Raw genomic sequence first — 24,786 nt, 5'->3', positions numbered from 1 at the left:
CAGGATGACATTGAATTCAGAGTCCTCGAATTAAAGGCCTATACCACCTTGCCTGGGTCTAAATTTTTCATGGCCATTACACCTCAAGATCTGCCTGCCAAGATCCAGGTCAGAAAGTTGTATCTTCTCGCCTGAAGATTTAGATAACAGGTGAGCCCTCTCATTCTGGATTGTAGTTCATTCCAGATAGAATCAAGTTGACAACCAGAAATACCCATTATAGTGTGGGAAATCAAAAAGCTATACACCAAAACTTGGGATGTAGGATTGAAAGAATAGGATGGATATGTCTTCTTACAGTCAAGTCACATTTTCTATGAAGGCCTATATCATTTGGGATGCTTGTACCATGATGGTTCCACAATGTCCTATGGTTATATAGAGAACAGCAATTTTACTACAACAAAGTTAAGAAAGTAGCTCTGTAAATCTGATTTGGTGACACAGTGGGTAAAGACTCTTGGTGCCATGTTGACTACCCAAGTACAGTCTCAGATAGATGGATGGATGGAAAAAACAGACTCTCTCAGGTGGTTCCCTGACCTTCACACTGGTTTTGTGTCAGGTTTACACAAACAAACACACACACTATCACACAAACATACACACTTCGTGTAACCAAACTTATTTTATAATTGTATTTTATGTATATTGGCTTTGGTCTGCATGTACATCTGTAAGCACAGGCATGTCTGATGCCTGAGGAGGCCAGAAAATGGCATTGGATGCCCTGGGTACTACAGTAGCAGAAGTTTGTGAGCCAACATGTGGGTGCTAGGAATTGAACAAAGGTTCTCTGGAAGAGTAACCAGTGCTCTTAACGGGTCTCTTCAATCCAACAAAGTTTATTTTTAAATGACTTGCCATAGTCAATGCTTTCCTTTAAGTATGTACACTGTGGGTTTGGTTCCCTTGTGCTGGGTTTTCATGAGTTTCTATAACTCATCTGGTTCTGGATTTTATTTTCCTCCTTCCAATGTCCCTATGTAGGTCTCTAGCAGAAGGTGTGGCCTAGATTAAAGGTGTGTATACCTATATACATAACTGGGACTTGCTTTGTCCCAGACTGACATTGAATTCAAAGTTCTCAGATTAAAGGCCTGTACTACTTTGCCTGGGCCTAAGGTTTTCATGGCCATTACCTAAGTTGTTTGTATGTCAACCCAGGTCCCCAGCAATTTACAAAAACAAAAAAACAAAAAACAAAAACAAACAAATAAAAAACCCTTTTAAAAAAAGCCAGAAGACCTAACTTCTCTCTGTCTCAGTCTTTCTCCCTGGAAACTCAGAGTTGTGAGGAAGTTGCAGTGAGCTGACAGGGCTGAGGAGGAGGTTGCTCACTCAGTGCAGTACTCACTGCTTAAGCAGGGAGACTTGTGTTCAATGCAATTCATGTAAGAAAAAAAGATGGATAAGAAAACCCCTCTAGCATAGCTTCGGTGAGCTTTATCTAATCAGCTCGCTAGCATTGATTATTGGAACAAGCAATCTTGCCCAATAGAGGGCACCCAGAACAACAAATACCACATGCCCAGTGTGTCTGTGCTAGAGGGAGTTGCTGGTGTTGACTGGTGGGCTCTCAAAGATCCACAGGCAGTTAAAGCCTGAATGGTCTGCCTACCAAGAAGCATCAGACAGCAACTGGCAAGGTCTGAATATGGTTAGCCTAGGGAGTGGCATTATTTGCAAATGTGGTCTTGGTTTTTTTCGTTTGTTGTTTTTTTGTTGTTGTTGTTGTTGTGGTGGTGGTGGTGGTTTTTTTAGTTTTTGGCTTTTTTTTTTTTTTTTTTTTTTTTTTTTAGACAGGGTTTCTCTGTATAGCCCTGGCTGTCCTGGAACTCTGTAGACCAGGCTGGCCTCAAACTCAGAGATCCACCTGCCTCTGCCTCCCAAGTGCTGGAATTAAAGACGTGTGCCACCACGCCGGGCTACAAATGTGGTCTTGTTAGAGTAAGTGTGTCACTGTGGGAGTGGTATTTAAGACCTTTATCCTAAGTCCTGTGCTGAGAGCAGAACTTCTGCTCTGAATTCCAACCCAATCAGCCCTCACCCCATTTGCAGCTAGATTCTCCAGCTATTCTGACACTTCCAGGATCACAGGTGAGACGCTAACCACCCACCCCCAAAACAGACACACAATGCCTGCCTTAACTGGGACCTCCAGGATCCTGCCCAGCCAGAGACCAGAGTTACTTCTGTTTGGCACCTTTACCTGGAATAGAGCAACTATTCTGGATCCCACCCTACTTATCCAACACTCCAGTAGCAACTCAACTCCCTAGGGGTTCTGACTCTTCCAGGATCACAGGATCATAGGAGGGGCAGGCACCAGTCAGGTAACACCAGAGATAACCAGATCGTGAGAGGCAATCACAAAAATATATGCAACAAAAACTACTTGGCAACCTCAGAATTCAGTTCTCTCATCACTGGAAGCACTGGATACAACAACACACTTAGAAAGCAGGACTCAGATCTCAAATCTCATGTCATGAAGATGATAGAGGACTTTAAGAAGGACATAAATAAGTCGAACGTGGTGGCACACGTCTTTAATCCCAGCACTTGGGAGGCAGAGGCAGGTGGATCTCTGAGTTTGAGGCCAGCCTGATCTACAGGATGAGTTCCAGGACAGCCAGGGCTATACAGAAAAACCCTGTTTCGAAATACCAACAACAAAAATAAACAAGGACATAACTCCCTTAATGAAATACAAGGGAACACAGGTAAACAAGTAAAAGCCCTTGAGAGAAAAGACATAAATCCCTCAAAGAAATACAGGAAAACATAAACAGGTGAAGGAATTGAACAAAATTATCCAGGACTGAAAAGTGGAAATTGGAACATTAAACAAAACATAAAAGGAGACCACCCCTTTCCCCTTTCTGGAGATGTAAAAGCTAGGAAAGAGAGCAGAAGTCACAGATGCAAGCATAACCAACAGAATACAAGAGATTGAAGAGAGAATCTCAGGTGTAGAAGACATAGGAAAAAACAACACAACAATAAAGGAAAATACAAAAAGTCAAAAGATCCTAACTCAAAACACCCCAGAAATCCAGGACACAATGGAAAGACTGTACCTGAGAATAATAGGTATAGAAGAGAATGATGATTCCCAACCCAAAGGGCCACCAAACATCTTCTTTTTTTTTTAATTTTAATATATTTTATTACATGTTTTCCTCAATTACATTTCCAATGCTATCCCAAAAGTCCCCCATAGCGCCCCCCACTTCCCTGCCCACCCATTCCCATTCTTTTGGCCCTGGCATTCCCCTATATTAGGGCATATAAAGTTTGCAAGTCCAATGGGCCTCTCTTTCCATTGATGGCCGACTAGGCCATCTTTCCATACATATGCAGCTAGAGACAAGAGCTCCGGGGTACTGGTTAGTTCATCATGTTGTTCCAACTATAGGGTTGCAGATCCCTTTAACTCCTTGGGTACTTTCTCTAGCTTCTCCATTGGGAGCCCTGTGATCCATCCAATAGCTGACTGTGAGCATCCACTCCTGTGTTTGCTAGGCCCCGGCATGTTCTCACAAGAGACAGCTATATTTGGGTCCTTTCAGCAAAATCTTGCTAGTGTATGCAATGGTGTCAGTGTTTAGAAGCTGATTATGGGATGGATCCCTGGATACGGCAGTCTCTAAATGGTCCATCCTTTCATCACGGCTACGAACTTTGTCTCTGTAACTCCTTCCCTGGGTGTTTTGTTCCCAATTCTAAGAAGGGGCACAGTGTCCACACGTTGGTCTTCATTCTTCTTGAGTTTCATGCGTTTAGCAAATTGTATCTTATATCTTGGGTATCCTAAGTTTTGGGCTAATATCCACTTATCAGTGAATACATATTGTGTGAGTTCTTTTGTGATTGTGTTACCTCACTCAAGATGATGCCCTCCAGGTCCATCCATTTGGCTAGGAATTTCATAAATTCATTCTTTTTAATAGCTGAGTAGTACTCCATTGTGTAAATGTACCATAATTTCTGTGTCCATTCCACTGTTGACGGACATCTGGGTTCTTTCCAGCTTCTGGCTATTATAAATAGGGCTGCTATGAACATAGTGGAGCATGTGTCCTTCTTACCGGTTGGGACATCTTCTGGATATATGCCCAGGAGAGGTATTGCTGGATCCTCTGGTAGTACTATGTCCAATTTTCTGAGGAACCGCCAGACTGATTTCCAGAGTGGTTGTACAAGCTTGCAATCCCACCAACAATGGAGGAGTGTTCCTCTTTCTCCACATCCTCGCCAGCATCTGCTGTCACCTGAATTTTTGATCTTAGCCATTCTGACTGGTGTGAGGTGGAATCTCAGGATTGTTTTGATTTGCATTACCCTGATGATTAAGGATGTTGAATATTTTTACAGGTGCTTCTCTGCCATTCGGTATTCCTCAGGTGAGAATTCTTTGTTCAGTTCTGAGCCCCATTTTTTAATGGGGTTATTTGACTTTCTGGAGTCCACCTTTTTGAGTTCTTTCTATATATTGGATATTAGTCCCTTATCTGATTTAGGATAGGTGAAGATCCTTTCCCAATCTGTTGGTGGTTTTTTTGTCTTATTGATGGTGTCTTTAGCCTTGCAGAAGCTTTGCAGTTTCATGAGGTCCCACTTGTCAATTCTCGATCTTACAGCACAAGCCATTGCTGTTCTATTCAAGAATTTTTCCCCTGTGCCCATATCTTCAAGGCTTTTCCCCACTTTCTCCTCTATAAGTTTCAGTGTCTCTGGTTTTATGTGAAGTTCCTTGATCCACTTAGACTTGACCTTAGTACAAGGAGATAGGAATGGATCGATTCGCATTCTTCTACATGTTAACAACCAGTTGTGCCAGCACCATTTGTTGAAAATGCTGTCTTTCTTCCACTGGATGTTTTTAGCTCCCTTGTGGAACATCAAGTGACCGTAGGTGTGTGGGTTCATTTCTGGGTCTTCAATTCTATTAAATTGGTCTATTTGTCTGTTACTATACCAGTACCACGCAGTTTTTATCCCAATTGCTCTGTAGTAAAGCTTTAGGTTCGGCATGGTGATTCCACCAGAGGTTCTTTTATCCTTGAGGAGTGTTTTTGCTATCCTAGTTTTTTTCTTATTCCAGATGAAATTGCAGATTGCACTTTCTAATTCGTTGAAGAATTGAGTTGGAATTTTGATGGGGATTGCATTGAATCTGTAGATTGCTTTTGGCAAGATAGCCATTTTTACAATGTTGATCCTGCCAATCCATGAGCATGGGAGATCTTTCCATCTTCTGAGATCTTCTATAATTTCTTTCTTCAGGGACTTGAAGTTTTTACTATTCAGATTTTTCACTTCCTTAGTTAGAGTCACGCCAAGATATTTTATATTATTTGTGACTATTGAGAAGGGTGTTGTTTCCCTAATTTCTTTCTCAGCCTGTTTATTCTTTGTGTAGAGAAAGGCCATTGATTTGTTTGAGTTAATTTTATATCCAGCTACTTCAGCGAAGCTGTTTATCAGGTTTAGGAGTTCTCTGGTGGAATTTTTACGGTCACTTATATATACTATCATATCATCTGCAAAAAGTGATATTTTGACTTCATCTTTTCCAATTTGTATCCCTTTGATCTCCTTTTGTTGTCGAATTGCTCTGGCTAGGACTTCAAGTACAATGTTGAATAGGTATGGAGAAAGTGGACAGCCTTGTCTAGTCCCTGATTTTAGAGGGATTGCTTCAAGCTTCTGACCATTTACTTTGATGTTGGCTACTGGTTTGCTGTAGATTGCTTTTATCATGTTTAGGTATGGGCCTTGAATTCCTGATCTTTCCAAGACTTTTATCATGAATGGGCCCTCACGTAAGTCTCAGGATGTCATGACACCCCCGCCCCCCAGTAACTCATGGGAAACCATTCGTGCTGCAATTGCACGAAGTTTATGGACAGGAACCAGTGCGCTGGGGCCTACTTGTTCCAATGCAGGGGTAGAGGAGTTCGACCCCTAGTAGCTGGGAAAGCGGGTATTTAAAGGAAAAACCATAACTCAAGAGGGTAGGGAGTGCGTCATTTGAAAATACCAGTGAAAAATCACAAGGGGGATATAAAAATCACAAGAGGAAACTCCCTGATACTCCAGATTGTTCTCAAGATTTTAATTCAACTTTTGTGATCAGCCAGGTCTTGGAAAAAGATATCTGAACCGGCTTGAGTAATTATCTCTTCATGGTCAGCCAGTTCTCAGAACAGGGTGCTTCAGGGCCCAACTATTTTTTTTTCTTGGCTCCAACTTGGTCTAGGGAGGTCAAACTTAAATTTTCTACCTTACAAGCTCTCTCCTGAGTGGATCTGCCAGTGCCTCACAAATACAGAGGTGGATGCTCACAGCCATCCATTGGACTGAGAATAGGATCCACAATGAAGGAGCTAGAGAAAGGACCCAAGGAGCTGAAGGGGTTTGCAGTCCCATAGGAGGAACAAGTATGAACTAGCCAGTTTCCAAGGGCTCCCAGGGATTGAACCACCAACCAAAGAGCACACATAGTGGGACTCCTGGTTCGAACTACATATGCAGCAAAGGATGTCCTAGACAGATATTAATGGGAGGAGAGGCCCTTTGTCCTATGAAGGTTGTATACCCTAGTGTGGGGGAATACCAGGGGCAGGAAGAAAAAGTGAGTGAGATGGGGGGGGCAGTGGATAGGGGGAGGGCAGGTTTTTTTTAAGTAGAAACCCAAAAAACAGAAAGGGGTTATAGATGAATGTAAATAAAGGAACTTGAGAGGCAGAGGCAGTCAGATTTCAGAGTTCCAGGCCAGCCTGCTCTACAAAGTGAGTTCCAGAACAGCTAGGGCTAAACAGAGAAACCCTGTCTCAAAAAACAAAAAAAGAAAAAGAGAAAGAGAGAAAGAGAGAAAGAAAGAAAGAAAGAAAGAAAGAAAGAAAGAAAGAAAGAAAGAAAGAAAGAAAGAAAGAAAGAAAGAAGGAAGGAAGGAAGGAAGGAAGGAAGGAAGGAAGGAAGGAAGGAAGGAAGGAAGGAAAACAAATGTTAATAAAGAAAATATCCAATAATAATAATAATAAAGAAGAAGAAGAAGAAGAGGCACTTAGCTGCAACTTTTGTCTCTAGAGTCTTTCAGAAAATCTGTGATTAATTGCTCAGCTCATAGCTTGTATAAAGACAAGATGTGTCTGTATTCTGCAAGAACTCTGCCACATCCTCACTGCTTTCCAGGACTTAGCCCCAGGCACTTTAGCAGAATAGCTGCTTATTCCCAGGAACCCACTTTCACTTTCCTGCTTTTTTTCCTATACATTGAAATTGACTAAGTGCTTCCCCTTAGACACCTTGGGGATGTCACTCCATGCTTGAACTTTTGTGAGACCAGAGAGTGGGGTCACTTAAGTCAAGCTCACAGAAGACAGTCCTTTTATGACCTTTTTTTTTTTTCTCAAATCCAGTACCACCTGGGTGACTCTAACACATTACCAAGTCCAGCTGCAGCAGGAGGTACACACAACCTTGCCTATCTCTGGAACACAGGTTCCTTATGTTCTCAGAAAACATTTCCCTGAAGATTTCACCTTAGCAATGCTGGTCTCTACATAATCACCACTAATTTCCTAACTCCACCACCAATTGTCTCAAGTCTCCTATTCTAGGCTATAGAGCCAGAGCCACATGTCCAAAGCTGACAAGTTCTGCTGCTTGCAGGGGCTGGATCACGGTCACTTTGTTCTCTTACAACATCACCAGCTTCCTCTTTTCCAACTCCTTCACTGCCTAAGCTTGACTGTCCAGGATCTTGGCCTGGAGACTGACCTTGACTCAGAGATCTGGATGCCTGTCTCCTGGGATTAAAGGTGTGTACCACCATGCCTGGATTTAAGCTTTTCTTCACCTAAAACTTGCTTTTTCTCTGGCTGACCTTGACCTCAGAAATCTGCTTGGCTTTATCTCCTGGGATTGAAGCAATGCACCAGCATAATGGATCTAAATTTCATTGTGTCAAATCTTGCCACAAGGTTACAACTCCCTTAATTCAATTTAATATCCTTGAACTCAGAATTCAGCACCATTTCACTTCCTGGTGCCCCCCCCCGTTAATACTATTTATTTTGTACTTTTCCTTTGTAAGCTAGTTATGCATATTCCAAATGTTCTTCGTGAGATGTAAGCAGAGAATAAAGTCTATGACGGGCATTTCTGAGACCTCCTTTACCAATGCAATTAATCTGAATTTCTGAATTTTAGTCTCATTCTGGCTTTTCAGACTATGATAGAAAGTAGCCATACTGTTCACCAAAATACTACAAAAAAAAAAAAAAGTCTCTAGGCCACATACTGAAGTTCTTCTCCACTGAAATCTCTTGGGCCAGGACTGCACATTTCAGATCACTCTCAGTAACATTGTCTTCCATATTCCTACTAAGATAGCCCAGTAAGTCCCATTTGAAGCATTCCACTGCTTTCTAAATCCAAAGTCCCCAAATCTACATTCTCCCAAAGAGAAGCATTTTCAGACCTGTTACAGCAATACCCCATTCCCTGGTACCAACTTCTGACTTGGCTGGGGTTTGACTGCCATGAGCAAACACCACAATCAGGGCAACTTCTATAAGGATAACATTTCATTGGGACTGGCTTCAATGTTCAGAGGTTCAGTACATTATTATTAAGGCAGGAACATAGTAGCATCCAGGCAGACAAAGTGCAGGACTAGCTGAGAGTTTTATATCTTCATCTGAAAGCTGCTAGCAGAATACTGACTTCCAGGCAGCTACAATGAGGGTCTTAAAAAGTCCAAGACCATGGTGACACATCTACTGTAACAAGGCCAGAATTCCCGAATACTACAACACCCTGGGCCAAGCATATTTAGACCACAAAAGTTGCTGTTGGCTGCATCTTTGCAGGCAGAGAATCCAGTCTTTCCCTTTTTGTGGATCTTTGTGGCCCCACCAGCCAACACCTACAACTCCCTCTAGCACATGTGGTGTTTGTTGTTCTGGGTGTCCTGTGTTGGTCAAACCTGCTTTTCCAAGAACCAATGCTAGTGAACTGATAAAAGCTCACTGAAGCTATCTGTTGGGGTTTGTTTATAATACATCCACCATTTTACAGAAATGAATTGCATCGAATTCAAGTCTTCTTGCTAGTTTAGTGAGTACTGCAGGGAGTGAGCAACCTCCTCCTCAGCCCTGTCAGCTCACTGCAACTTCCTTATAACTTTGAGTTTCTGGGGTTTAAACTGAGACAGAGAGAAGTTAGGTCTTCTGAAGTTTTGGTTTGTTCTTTGTATGTTTTGTAAGTTGCTGGGGAGGAGGGGCTGAAACTCAGGTGACATACTAAGTTCTAGAGGCAGATGAACTAGGGCACTCATGAAAAGCTAGCACAAGCTCTTCCGGTCAGAAAAGCACCTGAGCAGCTGGGGCGCAGGGTCTGCTGACACTCGCCAACTGCCCACAACACCCGCCACAGGATCTTAAGACTTCTGGTGAGGGGAGCACAGCTTCTGCTCCAATCCAATTGTGCGGGACCTGAGACTGCATTAGTTAGGGAAGCAGAAACCAGCCTGAGTAGGGCCACAGGCCTCACCCGGCCGGATCAGCGCCAGGGTAGCAGGAGCGCAGGGTTGCCTGACACCCGCCAGCTACCCACGACCCCCGCCGCAGGATTTTGGGACTGCTGGTGAGTGGAACACAGCTTCTGCTCCAGTCCAATTGCGCGGGACCTGAGACTGCTCTGGTTGGGGAGAGAGAAATCCGGCCCACACAGGGCCACAAGCCTCTTCCGGTCAGAAAAGCACCTGAGCAGCTGGGGCGCAGGGTCTGCTGACACTCGCCAACTGCCCACAACACCCGCCACAGGATCTTAAGACTTCTGGTGAGGGGAGCACAGCTTCTGCTCCAATCCAATTGCGCGGGACCTGAGACTGCATTAGTTAGGGAAGCAGAAACCGGCCTGAGTAGGACCACAGGCCTCATCCGGCTGGATCAGCGCCGGGGTAGCGGGAGCGCAGGGTTGCCTGACACCCGCCAGCTACCCACGACCCCCGCCGCAGGATTTTGGGACTGCTGGTGAGTGGAACACAGCTTCTGCTCCAATCCAATTGCGCGGGACCTGAGACTGCATTAGTTAGGGAAGCAGAAACCGGCCTGAGTAGGACCACAGGCCTCATCCGGCTGGATCAGCGCCGGGGTAGCGGGAGCGCAGGGTTGCCTGACACCCGCCAGCTACCCACGACCCCCGCCGCAGGATTTTGGGACTGCTGGTGAGTGGAACACAGCTTCTGCTCCAGTCCAATCACGCGGGACCTGAGACTGCTCTGGTTGGGGAGAGAGAAATCCGGCCCACACAGGGCCACAAGCCTCTTCCGGTCAGAAAAGCACCTGAGCAGCTGGGGCGCAGGGTCTGCTGACACTCGCCAACTGCCCACAACACCCGCCACAGGATCTTAAGACTTCTGGTGAGGGGAGCACAGCTTCTGCTCCAATCCAATTGCGCGGGACCTGAGACTGCATTAGTTAGGGAAGCAGAAACCAGCCTGAGTAGGGCCACAGGCCTCACCCGGCCGGATCAGCGCCAGGGTAGCAGGAGCGCAGGGTTGCCTGACACCCGCCAGCTACCCACGACCCCCGCCGCAGGATTTTGGGACTGCTGGTGAGTGGAACACAGCTTCTGCTCCAATCTTTAAATAGTGACAACGATAACAACTAACCCCAGAGATTACCAGATGGCGAAAGGTAAACGTAATAATCTTACTAACAGAAACCAAGACCACTCACCATCATCAGAACCCAGCACCCCCACTTCACCCAGTCCAGGGCACCCCAACACACCGGAAAAGCTAGACACGGATTTAAAAGCATATCTCCTGATGATGATAGAGGACTTCAAGAAGGACGTTAATAACACACTTAAAGAAATGCAGGAGAACACTGCTAAAAAGGAAGAAGACAATAAAGAGGAAGCACAAAAATCCCTTAAAGAATTGCAGGAGAACACTGCTAAAGAGTTACAAATCCTTAAAGAAAAACAGGATAACATAATCAAACAGGTAGAAGTCCTTACAGAAAAACAGGAAAACACATCCAAACAGATGATGGAAATGAACAAAACCATACTAGACCTAAAAAGGGAAGTAGACACAATAAAGAAAACCCAAAATGAGGCAACACTGGAGATAGAAACCCTAGGAAAGAAATCTGGAACCATAGATGCAAGCATCAGCAACAGAATACAAGAGATGGAAGAGAGAATCTCAGGTGCAGAAGATTCCATAGAGAACATCGGCACAACAATCAAGGAAAATGTAAAATGCAAAAAGATCCTAACTCAAAACATCCAAGAAATCCAGGACGCAATGAGAAGACCAAACCTACGGATAATAGGAGTGGATGAGAATGAAGATTCTCAACTCAAAGGACCAGCGAACATCTTCAACAAAATTATAGAAGAAAACTTCCCAAATCTAAAGAAAGAGATGCCCATGAACATACAAGAAGCCTACAGAACTCCAAATAGACTGGATCAGAAAAGAAATACCTCCCGACACATAATAATCAGAGCAACAAATGCTCTAAATAAAGATAGAATACTAAAAGCAGTAAGAGAAAAAGGCCAAGTAACATATAAAGGCAAGCCTATCAGAATTACACCAGATTTTTCACCAGAGACTATGAAAGCCAGAAGATCCTGGACAGATGTTATACAGACACTAAAAGAACACAAATTCCAGCCCAGGCTACTATACCCAGCCAAACTCTCAATTAACATAGATGGAGAAACCAAAGTATTCCACGACAAAACCAAATTCACACATTATCTCTCCACGAATCCAGCCCTTCAAAGGATAATAACAGAAAAAAACCAATACAAGGACAGGAACCACACCCTAGAAACAACAAGAAGGTAATCCCTCAACAAACCTAAAAGAAGACAGCCACAAGAACAAAATGCCAACTTTAACATCAAAAATAACAGGAAACACCAATTTCTTTTCCTTAATATCTCTTAATATCAATGGACTCAACTCCCCGATAAAAAGACATAGACTAACAAACTGGCTACACAAACAAGACCCAACATTTTGCTGCTTACAGGAAACTCATCTCAGAGAAAAGGATAGACACTACCTCAGAATGAAAGGCTGGAAAACAATTCTCCAAGCAAATGGCATGAAGAAACAAGCTGGAGTAGCCATTCTAATATCTGATAAGATTGACTTCCAACCCAAAGTCATTAAAAAAGACAGGGAGGGACACTTCATACTCATCAAAGGTAAAATCCTCCAAGAGGAACTATCAATCCTGAATATCTATGCTCCAAATACAAAGGCAGCCACATTCATTAAAGAAACTTTAGTAAATCTCAAAGCACACATTGCACCTCATACAATAATAGTGGGAGACTTCAACACACCACTTTCACCAATGGACAGATCATGGAAACAGAAACTAAACAGGGACACAGTGAAACTAAGAGAAATTATGAATCAAATGGATCTGGCAGATATCTACAGAACATTCTATCCTAAAACAAAAGGATATACCTTCTTCTCAGCACCTCATGGTACCTTCTCCAAAATTGACCACATAATTGGTCACAAAACAGGCCTCAACAGATATAAAAATATTGAAATTGTCCCATGCATCCTATCAGATCACCATGGACTAAGGCTGATCTTCAATAACAAAATAAATAATAGAAAGCCCACCTTCACGTGGAAACTGAACAACACTCTTCTCAATGATACCTTGGTCAAGGAAGGAATAAAGAAAGAAATTAAGGACTTTTTAGAGTTCAATGAAAATGAAGCCACAACATACCCAAACTTATGGGACGCAATGAAAGCATTTTTAAGAGGAAAACTCATAGCTCTGAGTGCCTCCAAAAGGAAACTAGAGAGAGCACACATTAGCAGCTTGACAACACACCTAAAAGCACTAGAACAAAAGGAAGCAAATTCACCCAAGAGGAGTAGACGGCAGGAAATAATCAAACTCAGGGGTGAAATCAACCAAGTGGAAACAAGAAAAACTATTCAAAGAATCAACCAATCAAGGAGCTGGTTCTTTGAGAAAATCAACAAGATAGATAAACCCTTAGCCAGACTCACTAGAGGGCACAGGGAAAGCATCCTAATTAACAAAATCAGAAATGAAAAAGGAGACATAACAACAGATCCTGAAGACATCCAAAACACCATCAGATCCTTCTACCAAAGGCTATACTCAACAAAACTGGAGAACCTGGATGAAATGGACAAGTTCCTAGACAGATACCAGGTACCAAAGTTGAATCAAGATCAGGTTAATGATCTAAACAGCCCTATATCCCCCAAAGAAATAGAAGCAGTCATTAATAGTCTCCCAACTAAAAAAAGCCCAGGACCAGATGGGTTTAGTGCAGAGTTCTATCAGACCTTCAAAGAAGATCTAATCCCAGTTCTTCACAAACTATTCCACAAAATAGAAACAGAAGGTACTCTACCCAACTCATTCTATGAAGCCACAATTACTCTGATACCTAAACCACAAAAAGACCCAACAAAGATAGAAAACTTCAGACCAATATCCCTTATGAATATTGATGCAAAAATCCTCAATAAAGTTCTTGCTAACCGAATCCAAGAACACATCAAAACAATCATCCATCCTGACCAAGTAGGTTTCATCCCAGGGATGCAGGGATGGTTCAATATACGGAAATCCATCAACGTAATCCAGTATATAAACAAACTCAAAGATAAAAACCACATGGTCATCTCCTTAGATGCGGAAAAAGCATTTGACAAGATCCAACACCCATTCATGATAAAAGTCTTGGAAAGATCAGGAATTCAAGGCCCATACCTAAACATGATAAAAGCAATCTACAGCAAACCAGTAGCCAACATCAAAGTAAATGGTGAGAAGCTTGAAGCAATCCCTCTAAAATCAGGGACTAGACAAGGCTGTCCACTTTCTCCATACCTATTCAACATTGTACTTGAAGTCCTAGCCAGAGCAATTCGACAACAAAAGGAGATCAAAGGGATACAAATTGGAAAAGAGGAAGTCAAAATATCACTTTTTGCAGATGATATGATAGTATATATAAGTGACCCTAAAAATTCCACCAGAGAACTCCTAAGCCTGATAAACAGCTTCGGTGAAGTAGCTGGATATAAAATTAACTCAAACAAATCAATGGCCTTTCTCTACACAAAGAATAAACAGGCTGAGAAAGAAATTAGGGAAACAACACCCTTCTCAATAGTCACAAATAATATAAAATATCTTGGCGTGACTCTAACTAAGGAAGTGAAAGATCTGTATAATAAAAACTTCAAGTCTCTGAAGAAAGAAATTATAGAAGATCTCAGAAGATGGAAAGATCTCCCATGCTCATGGATTGGCAGGATCAACATTGTAAAAATGGCTATCTTGCCAAAAGCAATCTACAGATTCAATGCAATCCCCATCAAAATTCCAAATCAATTCTTCAACGAATTAGAAAGTGCAATCTGCAAATTCATCTGGAATAACAAAAAACCTAGGATAGCAAAAACTCTTCTCAAGGATAAAAGAACCTCTGGTGGAATCACCATGCCGGACCTAAAGCTCTACTACAGAGCAATTGTGATAAAAACTGCATGGTACTGGTATAGTGACAGACAAATAGACCAATGGAATAGAATTGAAGACCCAGAAATGAACCCACACACCTAGGGTCACTTGATCTTCGACAAGGGAGCTAAAAACATCCAGTGGAAGAAAGACAGCATTTTCAACAAATGGTGCTGGCACAACTGGTTGTTAACATGTAGAAGAATGCGAATCGATCCATTCCTATCTCCTTGTACTAAGGTCAAGTCTAAGTGGATCAAGGAACTTCACATAAAACCAGAGACACTGAAACTTATAGAGGAGAAAGTGGGGAAAAGCCTTGAAGATATGGGCACAGGGGAAAAATTCCTGAATAGAACAGTAATGGCTTGTGCTGTAAGATCGAGAATTGACAAGTGGGACCTCATGAAACTACAAAGCTTCTGCAAGGCTAAAGACACCATCAATAAGACAAAAAAACCACCAACAGATTGGGAAAGGATCTTCACCTATCCTAAATCAGATAAGGGACTAATATCCAATATATATAAAGAACTCAAGAAGGTGGACTCCAGAAAGTCAAATAACCCCATTAAAAAATGGGGCTCAGAACTGAACAAAGAATTCTCACCTGAGGAATACCGAATGGCAGAGAAGCACCTGAAAAAATGTTCAACATCCTTAATCATCAGGGAAATGCAAATCAAAACAACCCTGAGATTCCACCTCACACCAGTCAGAATGGCTAAGATCAAAAATTCAGGTGACAGCAGATGCTGGCGAGGATGTGGAGAAAGAGGAACACTCCTCCATTGTTGGTGGGATTGCAAGCTTGTACAACCACTCTGGAAATCAGTCTGGCGGTTCCTCAGAAAATTGGACATAGTACTACCGGAGGATCCAGCAATACCTCTCCTGGGCATATATCCAGAAGATGTCCCAACCGGTAAAAAGGACACATGCTCCACTATGTTCATAGCAGCCCTATTTATAATAGCCAGAAGCTGGAAAGAACCCAGATGTCCCTCAACAGAGGAATGGATACAGAAATTATGGTACATTTACACAATGGAGTACTACTCAGCTATTAAAAAGAATGAATTTATGAAATTCCTAGCCAAATGGATGGACCTGGAGGGCATCATCTTGAGTGAAGTAACACAATCACAAAAGAACTCACACAATATGTATTCATTGATAAGTGGATATTAGCCCAAAACTTAGGATACCCAAGATATAAGATACAATTTGCTAAACGCATGAAACTCAAGAAGAATGAAGACCAACGTGTGGACACTGTGCACCTTCCTAGAATTGGGAACAAAACACCCAGGGAAGGAGCTACAGAGACAAAGTTCGTAGCTGTGATGAAAGGATGGACCATTTAGAGACTGCTGTATCCAGGGATCCGTCCCATAATCAGCTTCTAAACGCTGACACCATTGCATACACTAGCAAGATCTTGCTGAAAGGACCCAAATATAGCTGTCTCTTGTGAGATGATGCCGGGGCCTAGCAAACACAGGAGTGGATGTTCACAGTCAGCTATTGGATGTATCACAGGGCTCCCAATGGAGAAGCTAGAGAAAGTACCCAAGGAGCTAAAGGGATCTGCAACCCTATTGTTGGAACAACATGATGTACTAACCGGAACCCTGGAGCTCTTGTCTCTAGCTGCATATGTATCGAAAGATGGCCTAGTCGGCCATCAATGGAAAGAGAGGCCCAGTGGACTTGCAAACTTTATATGCCCCAATATAGGGGAATGCCAGGGCCAAAAGAATGGGAATGGGTGGGTAGGGAAGTGGGGGGCGCTATGGGGGACTTTTGGGATAGTATTGGAAATGTAATTGAGGAAATTATGTAATAAAAATATAAAAAAAAAAAAAAAAAAAAAAAGAAAAACCAAATAAATAAATAAATAAATAAATACATAAAAAAGTAAAATATGCTATTATAATTGTATAAAAAAAAAAAAAAAAAAAAAAAAAAAGAAAAGCTAGCACAAGGTACCAAACCCACATCCCACCTAATTAAAGGAAAGCATTGCTTGTAGTAAGTCATTTATAAATACTATATTTTTGGGTTTAAGAGACCAGTTAAGAGAAATAATTGCCACCACCCACATGATGGCAGGCAAGCATGTGCTACTCCAGTAACCAGAGGTCCAATGCCCTCTTTTAACCTCCATGGTCAACAAGCATGCATGTGGTTACAGATGGACATACACACAAAACACCTTTATATATATAATAAAAGTATAAAATAAGATTTGTTGCATGTAGTGTATGAGTGTGTGGGTGTTTGTTTTTGTGTGTGTTTGTCAAAGTACCAAAACACCCGTGTGAAGGTCAGAGAACAACCTGAGAGATTATGTTTCATCCATCTATCTGAGAATACTCTGGTAGTCAAGCATGGCAGCAAGAGCCTTTCCCAACTGTGACAGCAAATCAGCTTTACAAATCTACTCTGTTAATTGTGTTGTAAGTAAAATTGCTGATCTCTATATAACCATAGTCTTATGAGGACAATGAGGGATCATCATGATACAAGGATCCCATATGATATGCCTTTGTGGAAAATGAGCCTTGACATAAGAAAACATAGCCATCTCCGCCCCCCACTTTGTTTTGTTTTGTTTTGTTTTGTTTTGTTTTGTTTTGTTTTGTTGAGACAGAGTTTCTCTGTATAGCCCTGTTTGTCCTAGAACTCACTTTGTAGACCAGGCTGGCCTCGAACTCAGAAATCCACCTGCCTCCACTTCCAGAGTGCTGGGATTAAAGGCGTGGGCTACCACGCCTGGCTAAGAAGTGTCTGTTTGTTTGTTTGTTTGTTTGTTTGTTTGTTTGTTTGGTGTGGGGATTGAATTATTCTTGGAGCTAGGTGTGGTATTATTGGTAGGTGTGGCCTTTTTGGATTAGAGGTGTGACATTGTAGAGGTGGGGCTTTGGGGCAATGTATATATACTCAAGCTTTGCGCAGGCTGAGACACAGTAGTCTCATCTTGCTGCCTTCACATTGGGAGACACAGGCAAGAGGACATCTGATCTAGGCCAATCTGTTCTGTACAAAGAGTTCCAGGACAGCCTGGAGTACACAGATAAACCCTATCTCAGGAAGAAAGAATCATCAATCTAAAGTCTCTTAGTCATCTGTCAAAGAAGATGGTACTCACCAGGTAGGTCATGGATTTGTGTTCTGGTTATGGAAAGTTCTGGGAGAACATATATTTTCCATTTTTCTTTAAGGATTATTTAAGCTAGGGAGCAGAGGAAACCTGGCCACAACCATGTCTAGAACCTCTTGTGGCCTTCCTTGGTGACTAGACTGCTCAGAAACTGGGGTCTTTCATGAAGTTCCTTGCCTGCCTTCTTACCTCCCTCCTTCCTTCTCTGCAAGGAAGCAAGTCCCTCTTGCTTTGGAGTGTGTGTGGGATTTCACTAGCTGCCTTGACATCTCTTGGTGGGTTGTAACCTGGAATTGTAAACCAGAGAAGTCCTTCCTCCTGGAAATTGTGTTTGGCTGGAGTATTTTAACAACAGCCACAGAAATAAAACTAGAAACAAAAGATGATGTTTACTAGTGTGGTCCTAACTTTGGTCCAGAAAAGTAAGAGTGAGTTATGCTAAGTGTTAAGGGTAGCAAATATTCAAGGCTTCTTCAGGCACTATGATATAGGTAAATAAGACTATGAGGGGAAAGGTAGAATTTGAAATGGATGCACACAAGAAAAATACCAGGGTTACACAGTGTGTCTTGTGCTCACCATAGCAATGGCCAAAAGTAAAGTCTCAAAAAGGCTGGGCTTGGAGAACACAAAGATTTCAGTTAGCTTTCATTTGTATGCTTTTAAATGTCATTTGTAAAAACTAGCAAATAGGGACTGGAGAAATAGCTCAGTTGTTCAGAGCATTGGCTGTTCTTGCAGAGGACCTGGTTTGGTTCCAGACACTATCTCTAGTAACTGCTCCCAAAGGAAAAGTTGGTTTTCTACAAGGGTGTCTTACTATGTACGAAACCACTCTTAAGGGAAAGCCCCATACCCAGAAGGAGATGGCCAACAGAAAATGAATTCAATAGTGTTTCTGGGGATGTTGTTGTTGTTAATTTGTTTTGTACTATTCTGGCTGGTTGGTTTGTTACTAAGCCTTTCTCACATCTTAAGGAGATGGAGATGAACTTTCTAGTTGGCCTGTGCTTTTCTGTTTTCACTGGATGCACCATGACTTCAAATAATTATCATATGTGCCTATGTCAACTGCTTTCATGTGTTATTTTGTGTCCCAAAGTGGATCTAAGTAACACAACCTGTGACTTTCTTCAATTTTTCATTCTTCTGTGAACTGAGAAAAAAATATTTTTAAGACTAATTTATATCTATGACCATACTGTAACTGTCTTAGACACAAGAACCAAATGAGGGTGTTGGTACCCATTACACATGGTTGTGAACAACTGTTTGGTTTTTAGGAATTGAATGCATGACCTCTGAAAGACTAGTCAGTGCTTTCAAGCATTGAGCAATCTTTCCAGTCCTGAAATTGTTTTTATTATGCCCCGAGCAAGTCCATTTAAAGTGCAGGGATACATATTTTGAGGGTTCTTGTGATATATTAAAGGCCTGAACACCAATGAACTTGTAATTTTGGGTACACTAAACTTCTTTAAAAATATATTAAAACGGTATCTGAATCTACTAAGTGTTCTATGAAGTCTTGGACTGCTTTTTTAATATAGAACCACATTCCTCAGAATGATAGTTTCAATTTTTTATTAAGGTATACAATTCAGCCACCTAGGAGGAACAGAAATATGAACTAACCAGTAACCCCAGAGCTCCCTGGTACTAAATTACAAATTAAAGAAAACACATGGAAGGACTCATGGCTTTAACTGCATATGTAGTAGAGGATAGCATAGTCAGTCATCAATTGGAGGAGAGGCCATTGGTCCTGTGAAGGTTCTATGCTCCAGTATAAGGGAATGCATTGGTCAGTAAGCAGGAGTGGGAGGCTTAGGGAGCAGCAGGATGAGGAGGGGAAGAATAGGGGGTTTTCTGAGGGGAAACTAGGAAAGCAGATAACATTTGAAATGTAAATAAAGAAAATATCTAATTTTGAAAAAGTTATACAATTCAATGTTGTGTACAGAAATTTTGATAAAAAAATTATTTCCCAAATAGATTTCCAACGAAAACTTATTTAAAATTTTTATTTTGTCGTTGTTAAAAGGTCAATGCATGAACTGCAAAGGTAAAGCCGTCCTGCTGCATTTTGTCACTACTAGGAGACTACAACTCCCTGAGCACCAGGCCAGAAGCCGAAGTACTATTTTGTAACTATCAGAAGCCAGGACTCTGGGACATTTTGTGGCTTGTGGATCTTCTATACTTACATCAATTACTTTCAGATATACCACTGTTAGATACTTCCTGGCACCCATCCTAAGAGTGTAGTAGCTCTTGAACTGAGTCACAACCACTGTCAGTCACTGTCTGCCAGGAGTCCCTCACCCGACTGCTGTGGTTGCCTTTTCCATCATGCCAAAGAATAAAGGCAAAGGAGGCAAAAACAGGCGCAGAGGTAAAAATGAAAATGAATCTGAGAAAAGAGAGTTGGTGTTTAAAGAACATGGGCAAGAGTATGCTCAGGTGACCAAAATGCTGGGATGTGGACGGTTGGAAGCAATGTGTTTTGATGGTGTAAGGAGGCTGTGCCACATAAGAGGGAAGTTGAGAAAAAAGGTTTGGATAAATACCTCAGACATTATATTGATTGGTCTACAAGACTATCAAGATAACAAAGCTGATGTAATCTTAAAGTACAATCCAGATGAAGCAAGAAGTCTGAAGGCCTATGGAGAACTTCCGGAACATGCCAAAATCAATGAAGCGGACACATTTGGTCCTGGGGATGATGATGAAATCGTGTTTGATGATATTGGAGATGATGCTGAAGACATTGATGACATCTAACCTGACCTAAGCATGCTACCTTCTAAGTTCTCAACACAAGATTGCTCAACACAATTGGCATCTTGACCTTCAGCTGTTAAGTAAAACTTCATTTGGCATGTGTGTGGCTTGTTAATGCAAACTGATGTATTTTATGTTTTGAAGTATTATATTTCCTTGAAAACCTAAGACGTTATCTATCTTAAGTGACAAGTTAACACTTTGTGCTTATGGGTATAATTGAACTTAGGACACAGCAGTGTGCACTGTTAAGGGACTGCCATTCCATTTGTGACCTTTCATTTCTGGCCCTGGTTGTATACACTTGCTTGGTCCTTTAAGTTTTTTCCACTCACAAGTTGTCGCATCTTACAGTGCAGTTTTAAAGTTAGATGGGTAGCAATTTTGAGTTTTAAAAATTAGGCATTGCAGAAATTAAATGCTTAGAGGAGATATCATTTTCTTGTGTTTAAAAATATAATAGTTGACAATGTTTATATATAATCTTGTAAGGCATACTGAAAAAAAGAACGAAAATAAAAAAGAGAAGTAAATCTCTTCTGATTCTTGCATAGAAAAATTTACAAAGCAGGTAGCTGTTAAGAGCACATAAAGTATTGTTTACTTTGTAAAGTAGGTAGGTCCTTTATGTTAAGCCACTTTCATGAAGTTAGCTTCTGTATTGAGGGCTTGGAAAATAAATTTCTTAATCCTAGAAGTTGGGAGGCAGAGGTAGATGGATTTATGAGTTCAAGACCAGCCTGGTCTACATAGTGAGTTCCAGCACAGCCAGGGCTACACAGAGAAACCCTGTCTCAAAAAACCAAAACAAGTAAACAAAAAAAAGTAAAACTAATTACTGTGTATTGAGTAAAGTTAGTTACATAATTGTACAAGCTAAGATTTCTTTAAACTAAGCTTAGGTTAATGAAAAAGGAGCCACAGCTTAATGAAAATGATGTTACTGTTTTCTGAATGGAGGAATCCAGTAACAGAGACACATTAAAAACATGTTGGTATATAAACATTTTTTTCCTTTCATATGTTCATTATATTTCTGGTGTATAATGAAAATAAATGATTACATGATTTCTGAAAAAGAAAAAGATCAGTGCAGTCTGATGGTCTCTGCTGGCAAACCAGGAGGGGACTCCCCAACACAAGCCTGCAAGTACTATGACCACAAGTGTCTGCTGTGCTACCAGGATGTTTTGGAAGAATGCATGTCTGGTACCAAACCATCTTCTTACTCTGATTAGATTGTAGATCACATCCTCCCCAATACCGCATGGCACTCACAAGAGAATGCTTCTTACTCTGATAATTCACCCTCGTCTGCATCTGTATCAGGCCTGTACCAATTCTCACTATGAGAGTTGACTTTCTAGAATTGAGTTCAATATAGCTCATGTATCTGTATGGAAATTGACTACCTTCTTTCAACCATTCTGATTTTTCCTACCTGTTCTTTTTTGTCTGGGGGGGGGGGAGTGAGAAATTGACTACCTTCTTTCAACCATTCTGATTTTTCCTACCTGTTCTTTTTTGTCTGGGGGGGGGGCAGTGAGAAAGGGTTTCTCTGTAGAGCCCTGGCTGTCCTGGAACTCACTTTGTAGACCAGGCTGGCCTCTAACTCAAAAATCCGGCTGCCTCTGCCTCCCGAATGCTGGGATTAAAGGTGTGCATCACCATGCCGGGCTTTTTTCTTTTTAAAGACTTATTTATTTTATTTATATGAGTACTATAGCTGCCTTCAGACACACCAGAAGAGGGCATTGGGCACTATTATAGGTGGTTATGAGCCACTATGTGTTTGCTGGCAATTGAACTCAGGACATTTGGAAGAGCAGCCAGTGCTCTTAAACCCTGAGCCATCTCTCCAGCCCCCTTTCCTACCTGTTCTACTTCATTTTTTTCTTTTTGTCAACATTTATTTTATTGATGTATATATGTTTTAGCTTTATGTATTCAGGTGCCTACAAAAGATCAGAGATATCATGAACCCTAGAGCCATAATAGCAGGCAATTATGCGCTCTTTTAAAGTGTCCAAAACTATTCATTAATTTAATTGAGTAATTAAACTAACCTCCAGTTTCCATATCTGAAAATTGAATTAAAATATTCAAAAGTTTTTCTAGTACAAAAAATTAAATGCTTTAATTATAAGTGATCTCTATCAATATACACAAACTATTTACTTCAGACAGTCACAAAAGTGTGAGCAGAAGGCTTAGCAAAAGACATTTAATACAATTAGTTTTCAACAACTCCTTGGTCATCCATATCTACAAAGAAACTCAACCAAAACCCACCCAAATTCCACATCACATAAAAGCACATACTTACCAGTATTTTTAGCAAGTACAGTTTGGGAATTTGTTTTTCTTGTTGTTTTTGTTTGTTTGTTTGTTTTTAAAAAGGCCCCCAAGGCAAGTGATTTACAGTTTAACTGCCACTGTGAACTGATCTGGACATGGTCCAGAATTGGGACCTCTGGCGATCTACAGATGCTAGAGATTTAGATCTATTTGAAGAATCATGTTTCTGGCACTTCTCAGGCACAGGAGACCTACTGCCAGAAAGGGACTTTCTCCTGCTCTGGTTTTTAATAACACAAATACATGCATGGTGCCAATGTAGACCCAGCAGATCAACCAGCAGGTAGATATCTACAGTCAGCACAAAGACCTGCTGAATGTGGACCTGGCTGCCTTCCAGCCCCTGGACAACCAGCTGTGTGGCCTCATTTCCAGAATCATTCACAGCATCTTGAAGAGTGGCTATCCCACAGCAGAGAACCAAGCTGAGGCTGAGCTGGCCCTGCTTGAGATGCTGGACCTCATCTAGAGTTTGGAGCAGAAGATCACTGGAGCCTCTGAAGTGAGGGAGGAGGAGGCCCTGGTTCAAGTGGAAGGAGTCACAGGTTCACTGGGGGCCAAGGGCTCCTGCCCAGAGCTCTGTACCCAGCCCAAGCGCAGCAGGGACACAGAATAAAGACCTGCAGGGGAAGATACAGGATAGTAAGATGCAGTGGTACCAGCAACTTCAGGATGCTTCTGCCAATTGTGTTTTCCTTTGAAGACCTAACCAGCAAGGACAGTCAGACCAAATCGATAAGACTGGACTTGCAGAAGGCAGCCACCATCCCACTGAGCCAGATCTCTAGCATCACACGTTCAAAGCTGAAGGAGGTCTTTGACAAGATCCATAGCCTGCTCTCTGGAAAGCATGTACAATTGGGTGGGTATCTGTTGCCTGTCACTCTTAACCCTGAGGGCCTGGACTTTGTCCAGTACAAACTGGCAGAGAAATTTGTGAAACAAGGGGAGGAATAAGAGGGCTCTCACCATGAAGCAGCATTCCCCATTGCAGTGGTGTCTTCTGGTATCTGGATGCTTCACCCCAAAGTGGGAGACCTCATTCTTGCTCATCTCCACAATAATTGTCCATACTCCATTCCTTTCTACCTACCTTTCAAGGAAGAGATAGATTTGGAGGATTCTCAACAGATGCTTGGCTACCAAGTGATGGATTCCAGAGTTGAGAAACAGAACAACTTTCTAAAACACATGTCTAGAACACCCTCATGAAGCAGTACCAGATCCAATTCTGAAAGATGATACTTCTCACCCAAGAGAACTACTTGCCCAGAGTTGAAGCCATCACAAGATCAGGACAGATGGGCTCTTTCAAATGTTTCAAGCTGTTCTTGGAGAAATCTCTTCAATACAGAGAGGTTCATGTCCACATAGGCTTTCTGACCACCTCCTTCTGGCACTCTCAATGTCCTTTGTAACACTGTGTGGCAGGAGGGGCAACAATATAAAGCTACTGACACAGCAGGTTTGGAAGAATCATGTCAGATGGAGAAATTCATCAGTGTGTTTTTATATATCTGTACCATTGAATGAGGCTTTTAGGGCTGGAGAGATGGCTCAGCGGTTAACAGCACTGACTGTTCTTGCAGGTGTCCTCAGTTCAATTCCCAGCAACCACAGGGTGGCTCATAACCATCTGTAATGGGATACAATGCACTCTTCTTGTGTGTATCTGAAGACCACTGTAGTGTAGTCATAGAAATAAAAATAAATAAACATATTTTAAATGAGGGGTTTATAATTCACAGCCTTATGTCAGTCCCTTGTCAGGTTTCATAGTTTTATAGGTGTTACAGACAGATACAGAACTGGCCTTTCTAATTTTCACAAATTACAAGGACTGGTAAGAAAGGGCACTTAGCACTTAGCTGCACCCTATGTCTCTCCTTATAG

The 24,786-nt window shown here is 41.8% G+C and overlaps 1 protein-coding gene and 2 pseudogenes across 1 annotated transcript; 2 read left to right on the top strand and 1 right to left on the bottom strand.

Moving 5' to 3' along the window:
• Positions 1–24,786, bottom strand: part of LOC110306567 (mRNA export factor GLE1-like) — a 112,883-nt pseudogene that overhangs the window by 6,777 nt on the left and 81,320 nt on the right.
• Positions 20,074–20,535, top strand: LOC147001298 (eukaryotic translation initiation factor 1A-like). Its single transcript, XM_085830572.1, has one exon. It carries the CDS (start codon positions 20,101–20,103, stop codon positions 20,533–20,535), a length of 435 nt encoding a protein of 144 aa, XP_085686698.1. The 5' UTR covers positions 20,074–20,100.
• LOC147001297 (mRNA export factor GLE1 pseudogene) lies at positions 21,691–24,311 on the top strand (annotated as a pseudogene).

Source organism: Mus caroli, unplaced genomic scaffold (assembly GCF_978045245.1).
Source record: "Mus caroli unplaced genomic scaffold, Mus_caroli_1 scaffold_14, whole genome shotgun sequence".
Taxonomy (NCBI): Eukaryota; Metazoa; Chordata; class Mammalia; order Rodentia; family Muridae; genus Mus; species Mus caroli.
Note: the sequence above shows the minus strand (reverse complement) of the source record. Positions and strands in the feature narration are given on the sequence as shown.